The sequence below is a fragment of the Ctenopharyngodon idella genome, chromosome 8, assembly GCF_019924925.1.
Source record: "Ctenopharyngodon idella isolate HZGC_01 chromosome 8, HZGC01, whole genome shotgun sequence".
In the NCBI taxonomy this organism is placed as follows: Eukaryota; Metazoa; Chordata; class Actinopteri; order Cypriniformes; family Xenocyprididae; genus Ctenopharyngodon; species Ctenopharyngodon idella.
The window spans coordinates 14,759,051-14,782,480 of record NC_067227.1 but is presented as its reverse complement, the minus strand read 5'-3'; the positions used below and the strand labels follow the sequence as shown (position 1 = coordinate 14,782,480).

The 23,430-nt window shown below is 36.4% G+C and overlaps 1 protein-coding gene across 2 annotated transcripts in view; it reads left to right on the top strand.

Moving 5' to 3' along the window:
• Positions 1-21,678, top strand: part of adgrd1 (adhesion G protein-coupled receptor D1) — a 62,797-nt gene extending 41,119 nt beyond the window's left edge. For both annotated transcript variants that reach the window (XM_051904068.1, XM_051904067.1), the window contains 12 exons: positions 305-378; positions 1,778-1,901; positions 7,092-7,195; positions 7,409-7,520; positions 9,113-9,266; positions 13,274-13,340; positions 13,443-13,509; positions 13,599-13,690; positions 13,771-13,897; positions 14,168-14,209; positions 14,657-14,749; positions 18,026-21,678. In XM_051904068.1, coding sequence (XP_051760028.1) covers positions 305-378; positions 1,778-1,901; positions 7,092-7,195; positions 7,409-7,520; positions 9,113-9,266; positions 13,274-13,340; positions 13,443-13,509; positions 13,599-13,690; positions 13,771-13,897; positions 14,168-14,209; positions 14,657-14,749; positions 18,026-18,121 — 1,152 coding nt within the window. In that variant the 3' untranslated portion in view covers positions 18,122-21,678. The remainder of the gene's footprint in view (positions 1-304; positions 379-1,777; positions 1,902-7,091; positions 7,196-7,408; positions 7,521-9,112; positions 9,267-13,273; positions 13,341-13,442; positions 13,510-13,598; positions 13,691-13,770; positions 13,898-14,167; positions 14,210-14,656; positions 14,750-18,025) is intronic.
• Positions 21,679-23,430: the final 1,752 nt, after the last annotated feature.

Below are 23,430 nucleotides of genomic sequence, written 5' to 3'. Positions count from 1 at the left end.
AAGGGATTGTGCATGTATGTGTGCACATTCTGAAATATTTAGCAATATTGGCCTCTAATCTCTTGATGTGAGAGACTGTGGTTGTATGTTGATCACCACTGATACTGCAACACTTGTCTCAAACCTCTGGTGTGACGGAGTGAACCTTTTGGACTGAATGACACTGAAGGTGCAGTCACATTTACCACTGCTCTGCGAAATTTTGCTCGGCACTAATGTAACCACCTTAAGAAGGAATATACTGTGATAGGACATAACAGCTGTGATGTTTCATTCTTAATTGTGCTGGTTTCCTATCTTTCAGAGTAAAGAACAGCAGCTCCTGGCCTTAAACCAAAGTAATAAAGTGTTCCTGTACTGCGCTTTCCTAGACTACAGGTGGGTCTCACAGCTTCAGGTGCTACTCTATGCACACAAATGTTTCATATTTAACAATTATTTGTTTGTTATTTGCAAGAATGTAACCAAATATTCATATTGGCCTTAAAAACATGGAAGAATAAATCCAAGGGAAATATATACATTAATAGGAAAAAAAAATATATATATAGTGACTGGCATTTTGAAATGCCGTTTTAGTGCTTGTATGTTTTATAACTTACTATTAACTATTAAAATATGCTGTGTACTTTAAATATATACTGATAACAACCATAATAACCCCCAAAAAACATTAATTAATTTAAATAGTAACTATTTAAATAAAATATGAAATCAAATGTTATTGTGTCACGCATGGACCTCTGAGAATGTCCACTTACTGTTTTTTATTGTGAATTATAAAATTTTTTGTATTTTTACTAACTTTTTACGGTACTTTAATGTAAAATTCTCATTTTTATAACTTAGTTAACAGCTTTACTGTGGTATTTTTACATACTTTTCTGTTAAAATGATTAAGATCGCAATGTAGGACATTTTTAGACCTTTTAAGGATTTCCCAACTTTTATCTTCAGTCTCACTGTCCAGAGATATTTATGCAGTCCTTCCTGTATATTCTCTCTCTTCCATCTATCTCTCTCTATCTGTCATTTTAATGTGTCTCATTTCACGTTTCCTGTTAAAGCTTGTCAGGAAGTGCTTTAATATATCAATATGAGTGTCTTGTATTTATATCCCACTGTTATCCTTTACCCACTTAAGGGTCAGAAATACACTAGGTTAGCTTTATGACATTTAGCACATCCACATCATGATATCCAGCATTTTAAACATCTTCATTTTGACTATTTCATTAATAGAATTGTCAGTATTGTAATTGATCTTGCAGTCTAAATCTTTCAGTCTTTCTTCCAATTCATCATTCAAACGAGTATGTTAGAAATCACGAAAGTCTGTTGTTGATTAAAAGCAATTTTATACCATAAGAGCTATACCCGAGAAATCACTTAAGGCAAGGTAACGGAGCCAATTTTAGGATCATGTGAAAAATGTGAATAATTTGAAATAGAGCATGTTTGATTTGGAGTGAGTCTTCTCTCTCTCTCATTCTTTCTCATGCTTGTTCGCTCTTTCTCCCATGTGGGTATTTAATAAATGACTGCATCTATAATGGAGTGATGAAGCTGGAATATTTGCTCTAACTGAGATTAATGGGATCTTACGTTAGTTTTGATTTAGTTTAGATCAGATTTGATTAATAACTCTCTGGTAATTCCATTAACGCTGGACGAGGGTGTGAATGCATATGGTTTCAATATAAACAATGAATAACTCCAGCAACTGTTATGCTCAATTAAACCTGTATAATATAATATTTGTGTGTGTGTGTTTCAGCTCCAAGGAAGGTGTGTGGTCCAATGAGGGGTGTGTGAGAGCTGATGGAAACCTGTCCTTCTCCATTTGCTTGTGTAACCATCTGACAAACTTCGCCATCCTTATGCAAGTGGTTCCCATGGAGGTGAGGCACTCTCAATGTCACTCAGTGTCTGCTGCCATTTTTAATTTGCGCTAGATGAATTACCATCCATCTTGCTTACTTTGGAAAAACATTAGGTTGATTCAAATGATTCAAGAACTTTACAGCTCTTTTTGTGTTTTACATACTAACATAAAATTATAATGTGTTTTTTTAAAATACAATTTATTATTGCAAAATTTTTTGAGAATGTGTGTCTCACATTGTCATAAACAAAGTTTGGCGATATGTCTTAAAGGGATAGTTCACCCAAAAATAAAAATTCTGTCATCATTTACTCCCCTTCAAGTTGTTCCAAACCTGTATAAATTTGAATTGGTATAAATACCAAACAGATCTGTTTGGTTACAAACATTCTTCCAAATATCTTCCTTTGTGTTCAGCAGAACAAATAAATTTATACAGGTTTGGAACAACTTGGGGGGGAGTAAATGATGACAGAATTTTCATTTTTGGGTGAACTATCCCTTTAAGTAGGGGAAGACGTTATGTCTTCCGTAGAAACAGGTTAGACATACTGCTTTTTCAATTAATCTGCTATGAAGAAATGCTATGAATACAGATATAAATAAATAATAAATATCAATACTTTTGAATTTCCTCCATTCCATTGGGCTTCTACTGTACTTTTTTTTTTGAATGCAAGAACGCATTCTGTCTGAACAGCCCCTTTTAGATGAAAGCATGCATTTCATCTCCGCTGTTATTTCTAATTTGGTCTTAAGGACTTTGCACACTGAGTCCGAAATTTTCGTATGCGTTTTTTCATATTCGTCATCCTAAAAATTCGTCACACACAGAAACTTTGCACACTTAGTCCAATGCGTATTAATTAGCCTAATCTGTTGCGAAAAAAAAAAAAAAAAATGAAGTCTTCAAGTGAGGATGATTTTGTTGTTCTCTTCTTAAAAAGAGAAAAAGAAAGAGGAAATATTGGGTCCATCCAGTCCTAAGATTGCATGGAGAGAGGAAGGAGATTTCCACCTCTTTATCAAGGAGCTACGAGATTATTCCGAGTGATTCAAATTTAACTTCAGAATGTCAGTGGCTCAGTATGATGCTTTGCTAGCAATACTGAAGCCACATATTAAAAAGAAGACCTCCAGTATATATGTATTCTGCACTTTGTTTGTCATATAGTGCTTTGTGCTTTGAGACAAAGTGGATCAACTTGTCAGACACCATCATGGATTTTGGTGTTTGCTTGTACGGTGGCTCTGAATTGTCAAAACACCTCTCAAAATGCTTGCTATGGATGCGAAAAATGCAGAAAATGGAACCTGATCTGAATTTTTTTATGACGGACGAAAGTTTCAGAGGCAGTGTGTGAACGTGATTGACCGAAGTAAGGTCGTATTTATTTTGCGAAAATTTTGGATGAGAATTTTGGACTCAGTGTGCAAAGACCCTTACTGCAAACAAGACTACTGAATCCTGCTTTACAGATATAAGCACAAGCAGTACCAGCAAAATCTGTGACGTCTATGTCTGACTACCTAAGTCTTATCTAAGCTGATTTCCAGAAATATGCACATACAGTACAAAACTGGCAGTGGGCCCTGATGTTAGTGGAACTTCTCAAGATACCTTGATTGAGCATTTAGGTCATATCCCAGCAGGGATCTTTGAAAACACCAAGGCACGCCGATGAATGCGATGCTGACTGTGTTTCTTGTCCGCTGCGAGCCAGCAGCTTGCAGGGCTTGAGGTTTTGATTGGCTGAGATTCTCTGTAAATCAGCAGCAGAGCTCAACTAGAGAAGACAGTTTGGACGCAGTTGAGACACTTCTCCAAGGGTGACGTGCAGGATTTTGTTTCTAGTTCATTCGAAACTCATCGTTGTGTGTGAAAGTGTCTCAGGGGAGGCCACTAGTCAAAGACTGTGTGGGTCCAGGACTGTGAGTTGGGTTTGGGTGGACAAATGGATTGTCATCTGTCAGAGACAGCTTGTAAATAACATCTGCCTTTGAAATACAGAACGACAAGCACAGCTTGATATTTTGGTAACCCTTGTCCTGTTGATTTATTTAAAGAGAGCTGAAGAGCGAATTTAAGTCAGGCTAAAGATGCTGTCAGCAAGATGTACTCACTAAGTAGGGACATGTTTGTGAAGATGAGAGACATATTGCTTCACACGAAGGCAGATTGCCATTTCGAGGTTTGTTCTCTGATGGTACGTGAGCCAAACCGAGGCACCCAGGTGCAGCCTGGCTCTTCCGCGTCTATCATCTGCATGTGTTTGTTGAGAAAATCTGTCCTCGCTCAGTCATGTAATTATCTCCTCTGGAGCTTTGATGCTAATGCCCGCCTCTGCCGGGGCCTCAATTAGCGGCTCACCTCAGTACTTCAAGCCTGGAGGAAATCGTGCTTTCTCCACCGCTCTGCAGATCCTCGATATTCTGGGACCGCGATAATCACAAGGCAGGAAGCTGAGTTAATGTACGATCGAACCCACGCACGGAAATAGAATTATGGAGGAAAACAACTGCCAATGGGCCCGACGTGCAGACGCAACACTGACTGCCAATTACTGGCACTGGGTCAGAGAAACTGTAACAATACAGCTCTATATCCTAACGGATGTTTGGGAATAAATCTGTTCACTCTTTATCAACAGATGGTTATAAGGGGTCATATCATGAAAATCTGTTAGTCAAGGGTTTTTGCGCCAAAAAACTGGTAAATTTGTTTTTAATAACCATTTTACACTCTCTATCTAAGTTGTGATGGGCAAAATCAAGTTCTGTTTTGTAGTTTTTAAACATTTATGAACCTTCTGCTTCCAATCAGTGCTTAAAAGTGCGTACCAAGACCAAGTCATGTGATGCCAGCAAACAAGGCTCAGCGTTTCGAAATTTAGATGGTTTGAAGCAGTTAATATAACATCTTAATTTGTGGAAGTACAGAGTAAAAGAATAAGCCATTAGTTTCGAAAAATGCTATAAATTAGTTTAAATTTTAGTTTAGTCTCAGTTTTAGTAGTAATATTTTATAGTAATAAACTGTGATGTGAGTAGTCAAACTGGGGCCGTATTCTCAAAACATCTTAAGGCTAAAAGTAGCTCCTAACTTACAGATTTAGGAGAAACTCTTAAAAATAATGGGCGTGTCAGTCCTAAATTTAGGACTCCTAAATTTTTGCTCTAAGAGTATTTCACAAAGCATTTTAGCGCTAAAACTAGCTCCTAAATCTGTGAAACATTAGGAGTAGTCAAGAAGACTCCTAAGTCACTAAGACCAAATCACAAACAATCCTAATCCACCTAAAAACACTGTACACCATGAGGCAATAGCGATAGAGCCTTAGGTGCTGGACCTTTTCTTCATAAATGCAATTCATATTTTGATTTATAGATTTGAATACAATAAAATGCCAAAAATAAATCTTTAATAAATAACTAAATAAATAATGTACTATTTCCTGTGGCAGTTGTTTTCACAAGTTCACAATTAGAAATGATCGAATAGAGTAAAAAAAATACATATATAATAAGCGTATTTGGCGTGCTATCCAAGGGGATCGAGGGCTCCTATCTTGGAATTTATTTGGAATTTATTCAGCCCAAACTCCGAGCTTGGAATTTATTTAGCCCAAACCCAGAGTTCGCCCTGTATCCCAGCTGAGAGTGAGGAACGGGGTGGCAGAGGGATGCAGAAAACTGTCGAGGCAAGGTGAGACGGCTCTCGTCTGTGTATATATACCTTCACTCGAGCTGATTAGATAGACCGTTTGAACGTGCTCCTCCAAAACCTGTGTTTATAAAGCATCATTTATCACTTGAATTCTGCAATCTCTCGAGACACAGACATGTAAGAGGCTGACAATTAGCTGAACATATACTAGTTTAATTAGTGACACTTAGCCTACATTTTAAAATCTGTATTTCAATATTTTATTAAAAAAATCTTTCTTTGAATATGGCAACATTTGTATTTTAAAACCTTTATTTGAATATGGAAACATGATATCTCGTTCTACAATATTTCTATGATTAAATCGCTGACAGAGACTCCTCCCCCTTCAGCCAATCACTGTAGGCATAGTTAGTAAGTGTGTTAACATCATCCATAGCAACGAGGTCAACCCCGCCCTTACTCGTAGCTTAAGACTTCTATCTATTCCTTAGTAAAAGTTTGTATCAGCAGTTTTGTGAATAGGTTTTAAGAGAAAACTCTTAGCTAAGAACTTTTACTGCTATTTAGGAGAACTCTTAGTGGTAAGATAAAATGTTTTGTGAATACGGCCCCAGATGTCACATGTACACTACACTTATGTTTAAAAGTTTGGGGTCAGTAATGTTTTTTTTCTTATGCTCACCAATGCTGCATTTATTTGATCAAAAATACAGTAAAAACAGTAATATTGTGAAATATTATTACAATTTAAAGTAACACATGGTCTTTCATAAATCAAATGCTGATTTGGTGCTCAAGAATGTCTTATTCTTATTAATAACAATGTTGAAAACAGTTGTGCTGATAAATATTATTGTGGAAATCATGATACATTTTTTTTTCAAGATTCTATGATGAATATAAAGTTCAAAAGAACAGCATTTATTTGAAATAGAAATATTTTGTTAAATAAGCATTATAAATGTCTTTACTATCAGTTTTGGTAAATTTAATGCATCCTTGCTGAATAAAAGTATTAATTTTAAGTAAAATATTACTGACTCAAAACTTTTGAATGGTGTTGTATTACAAGTTGTATATAAGAGAAATATTCAGGGTTAATGTGCTGAATATATAGATACTTATAAATGTATATTTGATATATAAAGCAAGCCTGTTACTGTTCATCTTTTCTCAACCTTTGGTCTACCTTGTCTGCAAATAGTTAGTGCTCTTTAAGAAAAACATTTTGTTCCAAGAAATGATTTGATTGATTGGATTGATGTCAGCCTCAGGCAGGTTTGTTCTGATGAAATGATGTTGAAACTTTCAAGTCATTTAATATTATGCAAACGTCAATCCAAGTACAGCTGGTCATTGGTAACCTTTGACTTTACAATCAGTGAATTGTTGCTGTGGTATTCACTGTTTCTTATATGCAGTAACATCTGGGGTTTTTAACTCATTTAACCCCCTTCAGTACCGTGTTTTACACTCAAGCCAAATTCAGATATTATTATCTCATTGCCTGTGCTGTCACATTTGTCTCCACCACAGCTCTCAAAGGCCCACAAGGTGGCGCTGTCCGCAATTAGTTACATCGGCTGCTCTATCTCTATTTTCTGCCTGGCAATTACACTGGTGACCTTTGCCGTGTTGTCGTAAGTAGCCCATATTGATTTGTGAACTTGCATGATTATAATCTTTTTTTTTAAATATAATCAAAAAAAGGTTTATCTACATGATTAAACCTGTTCCTTTTAGATTTTTTTAATATGATAACTTGTGATTTCATTGAATTAAACACTAAAAGCCTTTAGTGTTTCTCCACCATTACTATTTCAAATTCATACCTTTTTTTTCTGTGTATACAGGTCCGTTAGCACCATCCGTAACCAGCGTTACCATATTCATGCCAACTTGGCATTTGCCATCTTGGTTGCTCAGATCCTTCTGCTCATCAGTTTCCGCTTCAGTCCCAGCACTGTGAGTCCATCTCAATTTCAGCACAATTCTATTTCATCAAAGCAGTGGTTCTCAGACTTTTTGGCTCAAAGGCCCCCCATTGTCCAACACGATATATTTAGTATTTCTGCTGTAATTATGACAAAGATGCTTGTTTTCAAACAGTTATAAGATACAGATACTGGTAGTATTGATATATTAAAGGGTTAGTTCACCCAAAAATGAAATTTCTGTCATTAATTACTCACCCTCATGTCGTTCCAAACCCGTGAGACCTTTGTTTATCTTCAGAACACAAATTAAGATATTTTTGATGAAATCCAAGGTTATTTTTATCCCCCACAGAAAGCAGCGTAATTACCGTCATTCAAGGTCCAGAAAAGTAGTAAAAACATTGTTAAAATAGTCAACGTGACTACAGTGGTTCAACCTTAATGTTATGAAGCGACGAAAATACTTTTTGTGTGCAAAAAAAAAATAAAAATTCTTCTCTACACTGTCATTCTCCTACGCTGTTGACGCAATGAACACAGTTCAGCGCTTCTGTGTTCTACGTCCGAACGGCAGCTCAGTATTGGCTGGTTCCCGCGTCAGCATCACACGCATACGTCGTAGTGCTCAAGTGAACAGCGGCGGCCAATACTGAGACAGCATTCAGACGTAGAACACGGAAGCGCTGAACTGTGTTCACTACGTCAACTGCGTACGAGACTGGGGGATAAAAACCTTGGATTTTATCAAACATATCTTAATTTGTGTTCTTAAGATGAAAGAAGGTCTTACGGGTTTGGAACGACATGATTATTTTAATAATATATTGATTTAAATATTTTAAGTCATCCTGCACCACACTTTTTGAAGTTTGCTGTATGCCACTGCATGCCTCAGTTCTGTACTACATTAGCAGAGACAATAACTAAAAAAAAAAAAAATGGGAGTTTGCAAAGAATAATAATTTTCCACAACATATATTGTTGAAAAAAAAAAGTGAAAAGTTGAAGTGACATGTGTAGGCCAAGTATGGTAACCCATACTCAGAATTTGTGCTTTGCATTAACCCATCCAAGTTAGCGCACACACATTAGGAGTAGTGAGTAGTCAAGTAATTTCCTGCAGGTATTGAGACTCAAACCCACAACCGTCGGGTTACCAGATTGACTTTCTAACCATTGGGCCACGACTGCCCCCAGACGCTTATGAAATGTTCAAATGACATCAGCATCTTATTTACAAGAAGAGATTGTGTATAATTGTGTTTGTTGTCTATGGTGATTATCGTATCATCATTAGTATCAGAAACATGTTGTCATTACATAAAGAAATCCAATAAGGTGGAAAGAGCCGATGACTGCACTAATCTCCTAACATGCCTCTGGCATTATGGACAGATTCATTTGATACTCAGTTAATTTAATTGTGCTTCCTCTGTTTGAGGACTTGGCTGAACACCCGCTTAGCTCAATGACACTGTCGCCCACGTGTTTATTTTAATAGCATCTATTACATTAGCACTGATTCACAAAATAGATCAGTTTTCTGTGCAGTGCATGTTGTCTAGACACTTGTCCTGATCCTAAAGGCCACAGTGAATGATACTGTTCTCCGTCTCCCAGCTCCCATGTAAGATCATGGCCGTGTTGCTGCATTTCTTCTTCCTCTGTGCGTTCGCCTGGATGCTGGTGGAAGGACTGCATCTCTACAGCATGGTGATCAAGGTGTTCAGCTCGGAGGGCAGCAAACACTTTTATTACTATGCCATCGGATGGGGTGAGTACAACATCTTGCAGGTACAGAATGCAGCAAATCATAAAAAAATTGCCACATGACACTGTATTCCACTGTAATCCACACACCAGAATCACCTCTTAAAAGTGCTGAAAATGCCCTTGCCTCTACAACGCATTTGAATTTATCTCCAGTTTAAACTCTTCTCAATCATTTACTGACATGATAAGTAGAAAATATACACAAGTGTATCTTTTAAGAGAAATTTCATTTACCACCTGCTTTCTGTGGATGCAAAAGCATAGTTTTAATAGTACCAGACAGAGCAGAGTTTACATATAAGTGAGCCATTTGAGCTGAAAAGACGCTGCCTCATTCACTAATCATGCATACGCAAGGATTTGTGCATGAAATTTGCGTACAAACTTTTTCATGAACAAATGATGATTCACCAATAACATTTGATAAAATTCATCATTTACATTAATTTTACACATAAATATTTCATCATATACAGTAAAAGAGTAAAAGGTGTGTTATAGCAAAGACTATAGATACAGAAAGATGGTGCACTCTTATTACTATGAAGACCCGCCTTCTAAATAAAAGAGCCAATCGCCGATTGGTAAAGTCGCCGCATCACTGCAGCTACCATTAGAAGCTCCGGTTCCTATAGAAACAGTCAGCTTTCTGACATGCACGCTTAGGACTGCTTATGCACATTAGCTCGGTCCAGCCTAAAAAATGCAGGTTTTTTTTGTCATGATTCGAGCCTTTAGAACCAAAATTTATGAGACAGTTGTTGTCAGATTTCATTGGTGATTTCAAATATGAAATTTAATTGTAAACTTGGCGAACAGTTTTGGAGAATTTGATGTTTCCCCATTCAAAGAGACAGGAGCTGCACTTGCATGCCTGAGAGGCGTTTCAAAGATGGCCGCCGAGTGAAATGACTTGTCTTAAAGGGACTTTGGTTACAGTATGAGCTGCAAGGTTTCTCTGTATAAAAATGCACAAGCATATGTACAGCTGGGTAATGAGAGGTCTGTAATCTGTGTTATCTAGTGTGTTTGAACTGCTTTTGAGGATGGCACATGTGGTATTTCCTGAGGAATGAGAATGCGTCTTTAGAGAGAATCATATGTTCGCTGCTGAGAGTGACGAAAGGCTGTAAAGGAAAGGTTGTGCGGAAAGCCATTATATGGAGATGATTTGGGCTTGTTTTATACAAATTGCTTATTTAGAATACTCCAAATTCAATAACATTACAATGAGGCTAAGAACAAATTCATGTGCATATGCATGAATGAAAGTTCCCTTGTGCATACAAATACAACACAATTACTACTGAATGAGACCCAGACTTCATTTGTCAATGTCAGTGTCAATGTATCAAACTTTATTTATATAGCACAATTAAAACAACATGTTAACCAATGTGCTTTCCATAACTTAACATTAAAAAAAAAGAATAAGATACTAACATACCATAACAGCAATAAATCACATAATATAAACAGTAACTGGTTAAAAGCCATAAAAAACAGCTAAGATTTAAGGTGTGATTTAAATGTGGTTTAGCACATAAACTGTATTATGGGTAATTTGTGAGTAAGACACCAGATTTTGAACTAAAAATACCACAGATACAGTGGTGCTGTTTAATGAATTCATCTCTGTGTATACACACACATTCATATAAACTGCACACTTCATTACACACAGACATGCTTGATCCAACGTACAGAATCACACACGCTGAGAAGAAAACATCAGATCTATTTCATTTGCCTTAAACGACCTGATTCAGTGTAATACACAAACCCAAATGTCAAATGAGGTTGTCCCACGGCAGGCATTAGCGCTGAGAGAGATCAGCCTCCTCCCTCAGCCATGACTGATGTGGCAGTGTTTTTGAAAAAGGGAGGAAAAAAAGACATTTGTGTGTTACAGTCTGTCTGAGCTGTCAGTATAGATAAAAGGACATTAAATCTTAGCTAAGTCTTCAGTGGGTCATCGCTAATGATGCCGTCACTGTTATTAATTAAGCTGCTCTCAAATGTGCAGATGTGCTAATAGACATCATGTGTTTTATCTTATTTTCTCACTCGCTCTTTTGAGAACAGTTTATAATCTGCCTTTTTTCACATACAATGACATTACCAGAGCTACAAGGGGCCTTGAAGTAAATCAATATACACTTTTATTAGTACATTCAAAGTTGGCACTGATAACTGAAGGTGTTTTTCATTATTACATATGAAAATGTTTTAAATAAAAAGGCATGTTTATTTGTAATCCCATGTGACACATGAGATTGGCTCAATGTGGATGAAGAAAACTGGCTTTGTTAGACTTAAGTCATTATTTTAGACTGAAGTCTACTCCCTTTCTAAAAGCCTTTGGCACAGCTATTCGGTTCTTTATTTATGGTGGCACGAAACAACCGGCCACAGTCCAACAGTTCTTATTTTAGTTCCTACGACATAATCTGAAAACTTCTATGCTGAGTTTTATAACAAGGTATTTTTAGATCCAATAATGTTCCAGGTTTTTCCCCGCAAACATTTGTCTTTTAGCACGTCATTCATATATAACAAAAACATATGGTGAGAGAGAGAGGATTTGGCAACTCTGCCAAGAAGCTATATACTCAAAGGCTGCATTTATTTGATCAAAATACAGTAAAAAAAAACTGTAATATTGTGAAATATAATTGCAATTTAAAATAACATATTTCTATTTATAAAACGGTTAGTTCCTGTCCTTGATTCTGATTGGTCAGTAGCTGTGTTTTATTCACAATAAAACACGGCTATGACCGCTTCACCCAACGGTTCTGTGTATCACTGCACAGCACCCTTAGCAACCACTCTTAGCAACGTAAACTGTATGTTCTCAATTGATATTGTTCATTGAAGCTTACTGTATTATGTAGAAGAGTATTGTGAGAAAGAGAACGATTGAGCGAGTTTATTACCTGCATTCAGATTTATCATTTTCCTTCAGGTCAGTCCTATGTTCATAATAAAAAATCTGTTTAAATGTCCAATGTATTATCTTGTCCTTTCAACAGTTAAGGGGTTTTCCGTGACTGACAGCACTAGTCAAAGCATTTGTCAGTTGCGTCTTGTTCAGTGTTCACAACAATTCAGTCTTTTCAATGTTAAAGTCTTTGCTACTGACTGACACACTCTTAAAGAGTCTTTGCCGCCATCTAATGGCGTAATAATGTAACTTCTGTTGCTGTTCATGGTCAGGGACTATATTTTCCAGCAGAAGGAAGGCTTTTAGTAAGAGTTTACTTCATGAAAGTTGCATTGTTACATATTTCTGGCTTTAATATTTGTATTGTGTGGTAACCGTTTTATAAAAGCAATAAGGTACTCGAGGCTAGTGCTGTATCGTGAATAGGTCACGACTGAAGGGCTTCTTGTCGTGCCTAACAACACCCTTCAGCCGTGATGAATTCACGATACAGCACAGCCTCTCGTACCTTATTGCTTACTTAAATACAAGTGATTTATTCTTGTGATGGTAACACTGAATTTTCAGTATCAGTGTCTTCAGTGTCACATGATCCTTCAGAAATCTTCAGAAAATTGAAATACATTTTTGTAACAGTTTAACATTCTGTCACTTTTGATCAATTTATTGCATCCTTGCTGAATAAAAGTATTAATTTCTTAAAAAAAAAAAAAAGTTTGAGCGGTAATGCATTTTCAACATTTCAAGTTTTATAATTTAATGGGAAATACTATATATAAAAATTTACATTAACATTATTTAATAAATTATAAACCATATGTATTTATTAATATGTATGTACAGTATATTTGTACCATTTTTAACCACCATTTGGCTTTTTGCCAATCATTAAAAACATCCTGCAGTGTGACAAATGAGTTATTAAAAGTGTGAATAATTGTACATGAATTAGAAAAATGTAGTTTAAAGTACTTTTAGATTAAGTATAGCATGTCAGGGCACTGCTTGAATTTATGTTACTATTGAAATTTCCCTCTGAAAATGCACATGTCTTTTCTCAGGATGCCCTCTGGTCATTTGTGTGGTGTCTATGACCTTGTCACTCAACAGCTATGGAGAGACTGGCAAGTAAGTTACCATAACAACACTGTGGGTCATGACATGGTCAGCAGATGTCCAGTTTGAAGAGAAAAGTTGACTAATCTGTTGACTTGTCTTTCTCTGTACTAGTTGCTGGCTGTCTCTGAATAATGGGGCGATTTGGGCTTTTGTAGCCCCTGCTCTGTTTGTTATAATGGTAAGTAGCTGTTAATGAGGTGTGTTAAATGCACTACACTAGGTGAGCATGAAAGGAACATCTATAATGTTGTAATCTCTTCCATCCAGGTGAACATTGGCATTTTGGTAGCTGTGACGCGAATCATATCCAGGATCAGTGCTGAGAACTATAAGGTTCACGGAGACGCCAACTCTGTGAAGTAAGTTGATCTGCTATCATGAATGTAATATCGGCCATCTTGCATTTACTTTTTTCATAGGTGTGTGTGTGTCTTTGTAGGTTGACGACCAAAGCGGTGGCGGTACTCTTGCCCATCCTGGGCATATCATGGATCTTCGGAGTTCTGGCAGTGAACGACCACTCCCTGCTTTTCCAGTACATGTTTGCAGTGTTTAACTCACTACAGGTCAGACATCACTACTGTGTAACACAACAGCGCTGCACTAATGACCACAGGTCTTACTCAAACTGATTGATTTTCACTTACATAACAGCTTCCAAAGTCAACAGTGTGTTCGCCAAACAATGTCAGCTTTAAAAAAATATGAGGCATAACAATGTTTGAAATGACTTTGGACCTGGACTGACTTGTAAGAACTTTTGCAGATGTGAATTGGAGCGCTTTCACAATATTTAGTGTTATCTGTTGTTTTTTTTGTTTTTTGGTTTCCTGAAGGGGTTCTTCATATTCCTGTTTCACTGTCTGTTAAACTCTGAGGTAAGAGTGTGTTTGTGCAGCTGTGTCTGAAGTCTGTGCTTTATGTCAGGGGAAAATGTCTGACGTTCCCGCAGCAAACTGGTGTAAATGATGCATGTTTTATGGAGTTGAAGTGTGATCGCCGTCTAGTGGTGATGATTTGATACTGCATTATGTGAATGCACATTTTAAGCCAATTCGCACTGCACTGACAGACGCCAACCACCACAGACCAGATTACAGTACGTCAGTTCTACGACCCGACAAGTGCCAATTTAGCATGTTTATCCAGCAAAAACAAGCTCCGACATAACACATTGATCCAACAAAACCCGACAAAATGGCACAGTGTGAATTGGCCTTTAGAGACACTTTCAAACTCATTCACAATCTCTATTTGAGATATAAAAACTAAGTGTCAAACATGATGTTTGTTAACAGATTTCATGTCTTATTACTGCTCTACAGGTCAGAGCTGCTTTCAAACACAAAACCAAAGTGTGGACTTTAACCAGCAGCTCAATCCGCAACATCAACGTCAAACCTTTCAACTCAGACATTGTGAGTAATTCCAGTTGTTTTCATTTTTACATTTGTATTTTTCATGACCAGTGATTTTACAATTACCTTTTTGATAGTACTTTCAAAAAGAGCACTTATTACAGAAATAATGTTCTTTAAAAGAATATACTTAAGTGCACACTGAATTAAATGTTTTCGGACACTTATTTCCATGTTTACAAATTAAATTAAAATGATTTATAGTTTAAATATATTAAATGCAGTTATTTGAACTTACCTGTAACAGTGCTTTTTGGCCCACTTCAGTAGGACTTAGGTACATTTTTGTAATTTTATAATTACTTCTATTGACTTTAAAATATGGATTAAAGTGAACTGCTCAATGTAATGACAAGCATTAAATTTACGGTAACACTTTACAATAAGGTTCATTAGTTAACTATATTAGTTAACATGAACTAATAATGAACTGCACTTCTACAGCATTTATTAATCTTTGTTAATGTTAATTTCAACATTTACTAATACATTATTAAAATCTTGTTAACATTAGTTAATGCACTGTGAACTAACACGAACAAATGATGAACAACTGTATTTTAATTAACTATGTTAACAAAGATTAGTAAATACAGTAACAAATGTATTGCTTATGGTTAGTTCATGTTAGTTAATACATTAACTAATGTTTAACTAATGAACCTTATTGTTAAGTGTTACCAAATATACTTTTATGTCGTTCCTACTGAAATTTGTATGCCATGTATATATATTTGTAATTGCACGTTTGTAATGAAGTTGCAATTTAGAACATTTAAAAAATTAACTTTAATTGTAATATCGAATAACACTACAGTTAAAATTATAATCAAATACTTTACACGTGCTTTAGTATGTTAGCCAGCAAATCAAAATAAGTGTATTTCTTTACAGCATGTCAAAATATTGTTAAAACATGATTTAATATGTACTTTAAAAACGTTTAATTTGACATTATTACAAAGTGCACTTTAAAAAAAAAAATGAAATGAAATTGTACTCTCTTTGTGTTAAATGGAGGAGAATTGTGTGAACCTTTGTGAGAATTATTAACTGAAAAGGTGAAAAGAGCTGGGATAGAGGAAAAGGTGATTTCTCATTCATTCGTTCATTTAATTTATTTAAAACCACTTTTTTTTTAAACTTTTGTTATGTTCTCAATAAGCCCTAGACACCATGAGTGCGTAACAACACTTAAAGGGTTAGTTTATCCAAAAATGAAAATGATCTCATGATTTACTCACCCTCAAGCAATCCTAGGTGTATATGACTATCTTCTTTCAGACGAACACAATCGGAGATACAGTATCTCACAGAAGTGAGTACACCCCTCACATTTTTGTAAATATTTTATTTAAATATTCTATACAATTAGCCATTTTCTCTCCCCGGTGTCATGTCACTCGTTAGTGTTACAAGGTCTCAGGTGTGAATGGGGAGCATATCCAGAGGTTGTGTTTGGGAAATAGATGTATGAGTGCTGCCAGAATTGCTGCAGAGGTTAAAGGGGTGGGGGGTCAGCCTGTCAGTGCTCAGACCATACGCCGCACACTGCATCAAATTGGTCTGAATGGCTGTCGTCCCAGAAGGAAGCCTCTTCTAAAGATGATGCACAAGAAAACGCCCGCAAACAGTTTGCTGAAGACAAGCAGACTAAGGACATGGATTACTGGAACCATGTCCTGTGGTCTGATGAGACCAAAATAAACTTATTTGGTTCAGATGGTGTCAAGTGTGTGTGGCGGCAACCAGGTGAGGAGTACAAAGACAAGTGTGTCTTGCCTACAGTCAAGCATGGCCGCAGGGCAGTATTCCAACATGATAATGACCCCAAACACACCTCCAAGACGACCACTGCCTTGCTAAAGAAGCTGAGGGTACCTAAACCCTATTGAGCATCTGTGGGGCATCCTCAAACAGAAGGTGGAGAAGCGCAAGGTCTCTAACATCCACCAGCTCCGTGATGTCGTCATGGAGGAGTGGAAGAGGACTCCAGTGGCAACCTGTGAAGCTCTGGTGAACTCCATGCCCAAGAGGGTTAAGGCAGTGCTGGAAAATAATGGTGGCCACACAAAATATTGACACTTTGGGCCCAATTTGGACATTTTCACTTATGGGTGTACTCACTTTTGTGGCCAGCGGTTTAGACATTAATGGCTGTGTGTTGAGTTATTTGGAGGGGACAGCAAATTTACAAGCTGTACACTCACTACTTTACATTGAAGCAAAGTGTCATTTCTTCAGTGTTGTCACGTGAAAAGATATAATCAAATATTTACAAAAATGTGAGGGGTGTACTCACTTCTGTGAGATACTGTATATTTAAAAATATCCCTAGTTCTCCAAGGTTTATAATGGTTTGAAGCAAAAAAAAAAAAGTGCATCCATCGTAAAAGTACTCCACACGGCTCCAGGGGTTTCTTGTAAGGAAAATCTCCATATTTAAAACTTTATTAACTATAATTACTAGTTTCCAGCAGACAGTCGTACGCATCGATTTGTGGTGGAAGAGTAACCCCTGACCCGACGCATGACGTAATGATGAACACAGAAGCGCAGAGGATAGAGCAAAACAAAACACCGGTCATGAATTATAAGTCTAAAACGAAAATTTTTAAAGAGAAATGTTGGAGGATGTCAATATAAGAGAAGAGGAGCTTCAGTTTGTTGCATAGCCCGATTTATTTAAACCATGAGAGGCGTCTATGCTTACGATTCTCCTAAATCCTGCATCATACATTGCGTCAGTGGGTTACTCATTTGGCACAAGCTGACTTGCGCATTCTGCGTACGGTCGTCTGTCAGAAGCTAGTTATTTGAATTTATGAAGTTTTAAATATGGATATTTTCTTACAAAAATGCATTGCTTCGCTTCAAAAGGCCTTTATTAACCCCCTGAAGCCGTATGGATTATTTTTTATAATGGATGGGTACATTTTCTGGGGCTTCAAAATCTGCCCCCCCGCCTTACTACCATTATAAACCTTGGAGGACTAAGGATATCCGATTGTGTTCGTCTGAAAGAGGATAGTCCTATACACCTAGGATGGCTTGAGGGTGAGTGAATCATGGGATAATTTTTGGGTGAACTATCCCTTTAAGTGGCTATTTATTTGTTAATATTATATTATCTGCAAACACATTTTTTTTTAAATTATACTTTTAAGATTTGAAGTACACTACAAGTGCACATTCAGTACAATTAAGCACAGTTCTTTTTCACAAGGGTATTAGAATCAAAACATGTTTCACAAAACATCTGGTTTTAATCCACAGATGAACGGCAACAAAGGGGGTGTGTCTCCCACAAAGATGAACACATGGGACAAAAGCACCAACTCAGCCAACCGCATAGATTTGTCAGCAGTATAATGGCTTCTGATGAGGACAACAGCGTAGCAATTCCTGTAGAAGATGCGCTGTTCTGTATCGCATTTTAAAAGAACTTCCAATGGTGAAATGGCTACAAACACTTGCAGCTAATAGTAGAATAGTTAACACACAACACAAAGTTCTCTGATGTCATTTGTTCCTGCTGATGATCTCTCTATTACAAACATTGGATGAAGACACAAGGCCCGTTGTTGTGACGAAGGAGCGTATGACTTTTTCATCATTTGCTAATAATGTGGCCTGCTGAGGACTCTGAATTCAACAACTTACTCTCACAGACAGGAGACTCTCCTGCTTGCTCTGCTTGTTTGGATAACACATTAGATCTGTGCTACATTTGGACCACTGTCTGGCCATCCTTTAAAGAGAGGAATCATCAAGTACAAGTCTGGAGTGTCTCAACTTTAGCAAAAAAGTGAAGTAGCAGCTTTTATTAATTCCTGTCCATCTGGCACTACAGTTCCCGCTATTGCTTTTAATTAGACCTGGAAGAACAATACAATACTGTCGAATTTCTCTGGAGTTCTTCCTCATCATTGTGACGTTTTTCTCATTTTTATCTAGTAGCATTGTAAAGTGGCACTTTTTAACCAAATAGGGTTCAAACGGGAACTGAAAAAATTCTGCTTTTTTCAACAGGAGGTCAGTGAAAAGTGATAAACCACAAAATGTTGTTGGTCAACCTCAGGAGGTCAATCTGAATATTATAGCTGTATTTTCTAAATATTTGTATGTGAAGTTTGCCGTTTTTGCAACCCTGTTACCAAGACTAGCAATGATCATCAACGTTAGATGACAAAATTTTTATATATATATATATATATATATATATATATATGCATGTAAGGAATGTAACTTTTTTATAATAAGGAAAAATCATGTGATAACAGGGTTGCAGGCAAACTATGAGATACAGATAAATATGTTTTTGGTGATTAACATGAATGATTACATTCTGTTAATGGGTCATTGACGAATAAGGTTTTTAAGGTGTTAACAATGAGATTATTTGGTTTTTAAAATCAATTAACACTGCTTTTGTCATTTTTTTATAAGATGGACAAAATTTGAATTACAAAAAAGTAATTTGGTTTAACCAAAATTTCGGTTTTACCGAATGACACTTTTGGTTATACCGAATGACGATATCAAACAATGCTAACAGGCTGATATCTAGCTAGCTAGCAAAAGGACAATCAAACATTTATATTTAGTACAAGTTTTTTAAAATATTACAACATTTTCCATGTTTTATAGCGGTTGTACCGAATGACCTGATGTTTCGGGACATGCGTATGAGCAAGTGAAAACATTAATTTTTCAAATAGTTAAGAGAGAGTTAGTTACTTTGCTTCACGACCACGTGGTCCTTTGCAGGTGTCTGAATGATGTCACATCCTGTCACATGATATTGACCGCATGACTTGATCCAAAATTGTCCCTTTATATTGGTTACTCCAAATGACATCAATGAAATTCATTTTTTCTGGACATTCTTTCTCATAACAAAGCAACGACTTCTAGACACATACATTTATTACATTTTAAGATGTTTTAATCACAAATGAAGTCGCTGTATTGGCCTTTGGACGTTTAAACCGAATGACCTTTTGACATTTTAAAATACCTTAATATGTAGCAAAATATAATTAAAACCTTTTGGATTCAATAAAAGAGATCTAGTTGTACTACCTTACATACTTTGGATGTCATATCTTTGTTTTTTATTATTATTAAGGCCTTTGGACAAAAAAAGACCCATCATGTCATTGACCCAAATAAATACTAATTATTAATATAAAAACTAATACATTCAGTTTTTTACTAAAATGAAAAAAAAAAAAGTTAAAGACCTCTGAGGTGGGACAGGTCATACAGGCATTTGGTGTTTAAAACTAGCTATTTTTCATGCTAGGCTATTTTCATGTTAGATAATACTTTATTTAATAATTCTTAGAACAAACAAACATGTGGCTTTTATGCTTTTTTGTAACTAAACACCTAATTTTACCCTATTCATGAAAAGTGCCACATAGTTCTGTCATTTCATGATATTTACTAGTATGCGTCAGACGTTTGTGATGTAAATAACCCAGAACTCATGTTAAATTCCCTAAAGCCAGTGTGTGACACACATAGCCATACAGTGTCTGTAATTGTATTTATTGGTACCAAGACAGGTCAGTGTATTTTTAATGTGTGACCATATATCTTTTAAATTATCGTCGTCATTATGTTCCAACAAGACTTTGATACTGCTTGAAAGATCTTCTTATTCAGTATCATAACTGTTATTTTTCCTCAACATTATAGCTTAATCAGCTATTGTTTGTAGTTTATGATTGGATGTCTGTGTGTTCATGATCTCTTCCAAGAACAAATGCAGAAGGTACTTTATTTTAGCAAGACCTTTTCTCCCAAATGAACATTTAAACACCAGGTGCACTTCTTATCTGATTGTTATTTAATATTTGAAAAGAATTGTTTATGCAGTGTCTCTCAATTAGGGGACATTTACTATTTTTGTGTCTATAACCCATTCATGTAATGTTTTTCTCATATGAAAATGCAAGAACCATAGAGTGATAGTACACCATATATGATTGGACTTACACATCTTCACATTACACATGCTTCTGAAGTATTAAATAGCACCGGTATGATCTAAGCACACACACACGAATGGCCATAGCAGTGTTTTAAAATATAACGCGCCTTTCACAGAGGAAGTGCCTACGAATTCCAGTAAAGAGTGTTTTTCTTAAATGTTTATAATGTGAGAAATCTTTCTGTGAAGTTTTTATTTGATTTATTCTGTTTCCTTGAATTATTCTGTTGTAATGAAAATGAATTTCCACAGTTTTCTTTTGAAAAATAAAGAGTATGCAAAATAAAAACTATTTAAGTCTAATAACTGTACTGTGATATGACATAAGTGAGTTGTACATATGTGTAAGTCCTGTATTCATACATATCTCTTTTATAAGAGTGCCATTAGTTTCTGAATATAAATCAGACAGAAATCAGAATCAGACTTTCTTTCTGCATTTTCTGATTTATTTTGAGGGGTAAATCTGCGGAATGGATCTAATGTAACTGAAATATTTACAAACATGCAGTTCTAATCCTGCAGAAATCTCTGGGCCTGTACAGATTCGGTGTAGGCTCTGTCACGGTCAAACATGATTTTCATGATGTGAATTCCTAACAAACCCTCCTCTTACAATGCTGACTACTTATTCGCCATGAGGACGGTGATATGTGATAGATATTCATGAGCTTATTACTTGTGTTTCCTGTGTTTCTTTTATATGGTACTCTCACTGAATCCTTCATTAGGGTTTACTGTGGGGAAGGATTATCTGTGGACAGTAAGATGCATTGAAACATTACCCACATTGATTGTGTCTTCACAAGTAAAATCTGAATGACGTTTTGATTGTCTTTGACATCCATTACATTTTAATGAAGGTCATTATGTTTGTAATATGCCCTGTATATCTCTGTTTTGAATAAAATTGACTCTTTAGTATTGACATTATGCATTTTTGAATTTTAATGTACCTTAAAAACATTATTTTTTCCTTCTGGTTGAGCTGTGTGAGGATCCAGCAATACAAATTCAGCTATTCCAGGATTTTTATTAGATTTTAAGTGTTTTTGTCCTATAAGTTCCTTTTTTTTTAACAACCACTGTCACCTCAGGAGGATGTTTTGGGTGAAATATTATTGCAATTTAAAATAACTGTTTTTAGGTTTTAAAACGGTCTGTTTCGTCTAAGCTCACGCACTGCTGTTAGTGTGTACAACATGTTTTTGCTGTTCTTGTTGCATTTACACAGCTTTAACCAGCAGATGTCCTCATCATGCTATGTTTCGAGTGAATAACTAAGTGTAATCGATATAATAAACAGTGAATTTAGCTGACTAAGTGGAATAAAAATAACGCCTAGTCTTTTTCACTGCAACTTCAAAGGAAGCAAGACTGTTGTCGAAACTAGCGCTGGATACTTGAGGTAATTTTATGTTACACTATTTGCTAGCCGGGCATAATTCTCATTACTTCTCACCAATTATTCTGAGGGTATGGCCGATTGTTTTTCATATATACATTACTTTTTATATAAGTATCCTTGAAACGGGGGTTTAACTTGTCAAACAGTGCTGGATTTTTCTGGACCTCGGCGATTAACTTCTCCGCAATGTCGTCTGCCATTTTAAATACGGGGGACCTTAAAATCGTTCTGAGTGATCCCAACGATATCGTTTCTGTATATTGTTATCGTTATAGCTGTGGCGTGGACAGTGATATTCTTTTATTTTTAGAACTATCTTTATCGTTATCCTTATAGTTATTGTTCTTGGTGTGAACGTTCCCTGCCAGCGTTTTTTTTTTTTTTTTTTTTCCCATTTACACAAAACTTTCATGGCCCTCAGAATATTTTGTTGTATGAATATTTGAACATGCAAACATCAAAAGAAAGAACAGTGCCTCACTTTTACTAGGAAATTTGTTTTATAAACACTTTCTGTTACTGGTTGAAACTCTCTTCACATCCTGATAGCAATCAATAATAAAAATGGTCTAAATATTAAAACATGTAGCCTACATATATCTTCTGTGGAAGTCTCAGAACCAAAAAATCTTTGTCCAATCATTGCTTTCGGTCCGATGTCCTACCTGCCTGTCAACATATGTATTTGCATACCTCCTCACACTCTGCTCGCTATGCAGAGTTGTAAGCCCCGGGTATACTTCGGCTGTCCGCGTTAGTGCACTGTCCGGATGACGTAATTTTCGCCATGGCTCGCGGCTGGCCGCACACCCCGTCCGCGTGCAGCCCAAATTTCAAGACCGCGCGTATGGTGCGCATGCAACAGCACATGCGCAAGCAGGACAGAAGAGTCCACTAGGTGGCAATACGCACAGTACTGAGCACAATGTGCAGTTGTCGAAGAAGAGTGTGTAAAGAGCTATTCAAAAACAATACGAGTAAACTCAGAAGCATGCCTTCTCCATCGTTTTTGATTCCTGTTCTCTTGGTGTATCTTGTGAACTCGGTCATCCACGCACATCCGTGGTTTAGTATACTTTGAAAGATGCGCGAGACGCGTCCGGGCGCGGAAAGTGAAGTATACCCGGGGCTTAAGGCTATGCAGAGTTGTAGACAGACAGTCACCGAGCGCCACAAACAAACAGCAACCACCTTTTACTAGAGTTGTCAAAAGTACTGACTTCAGTACCTATCGGTACTGAAATTTTAAAAATGTGATGCTTTGAGCGCTGT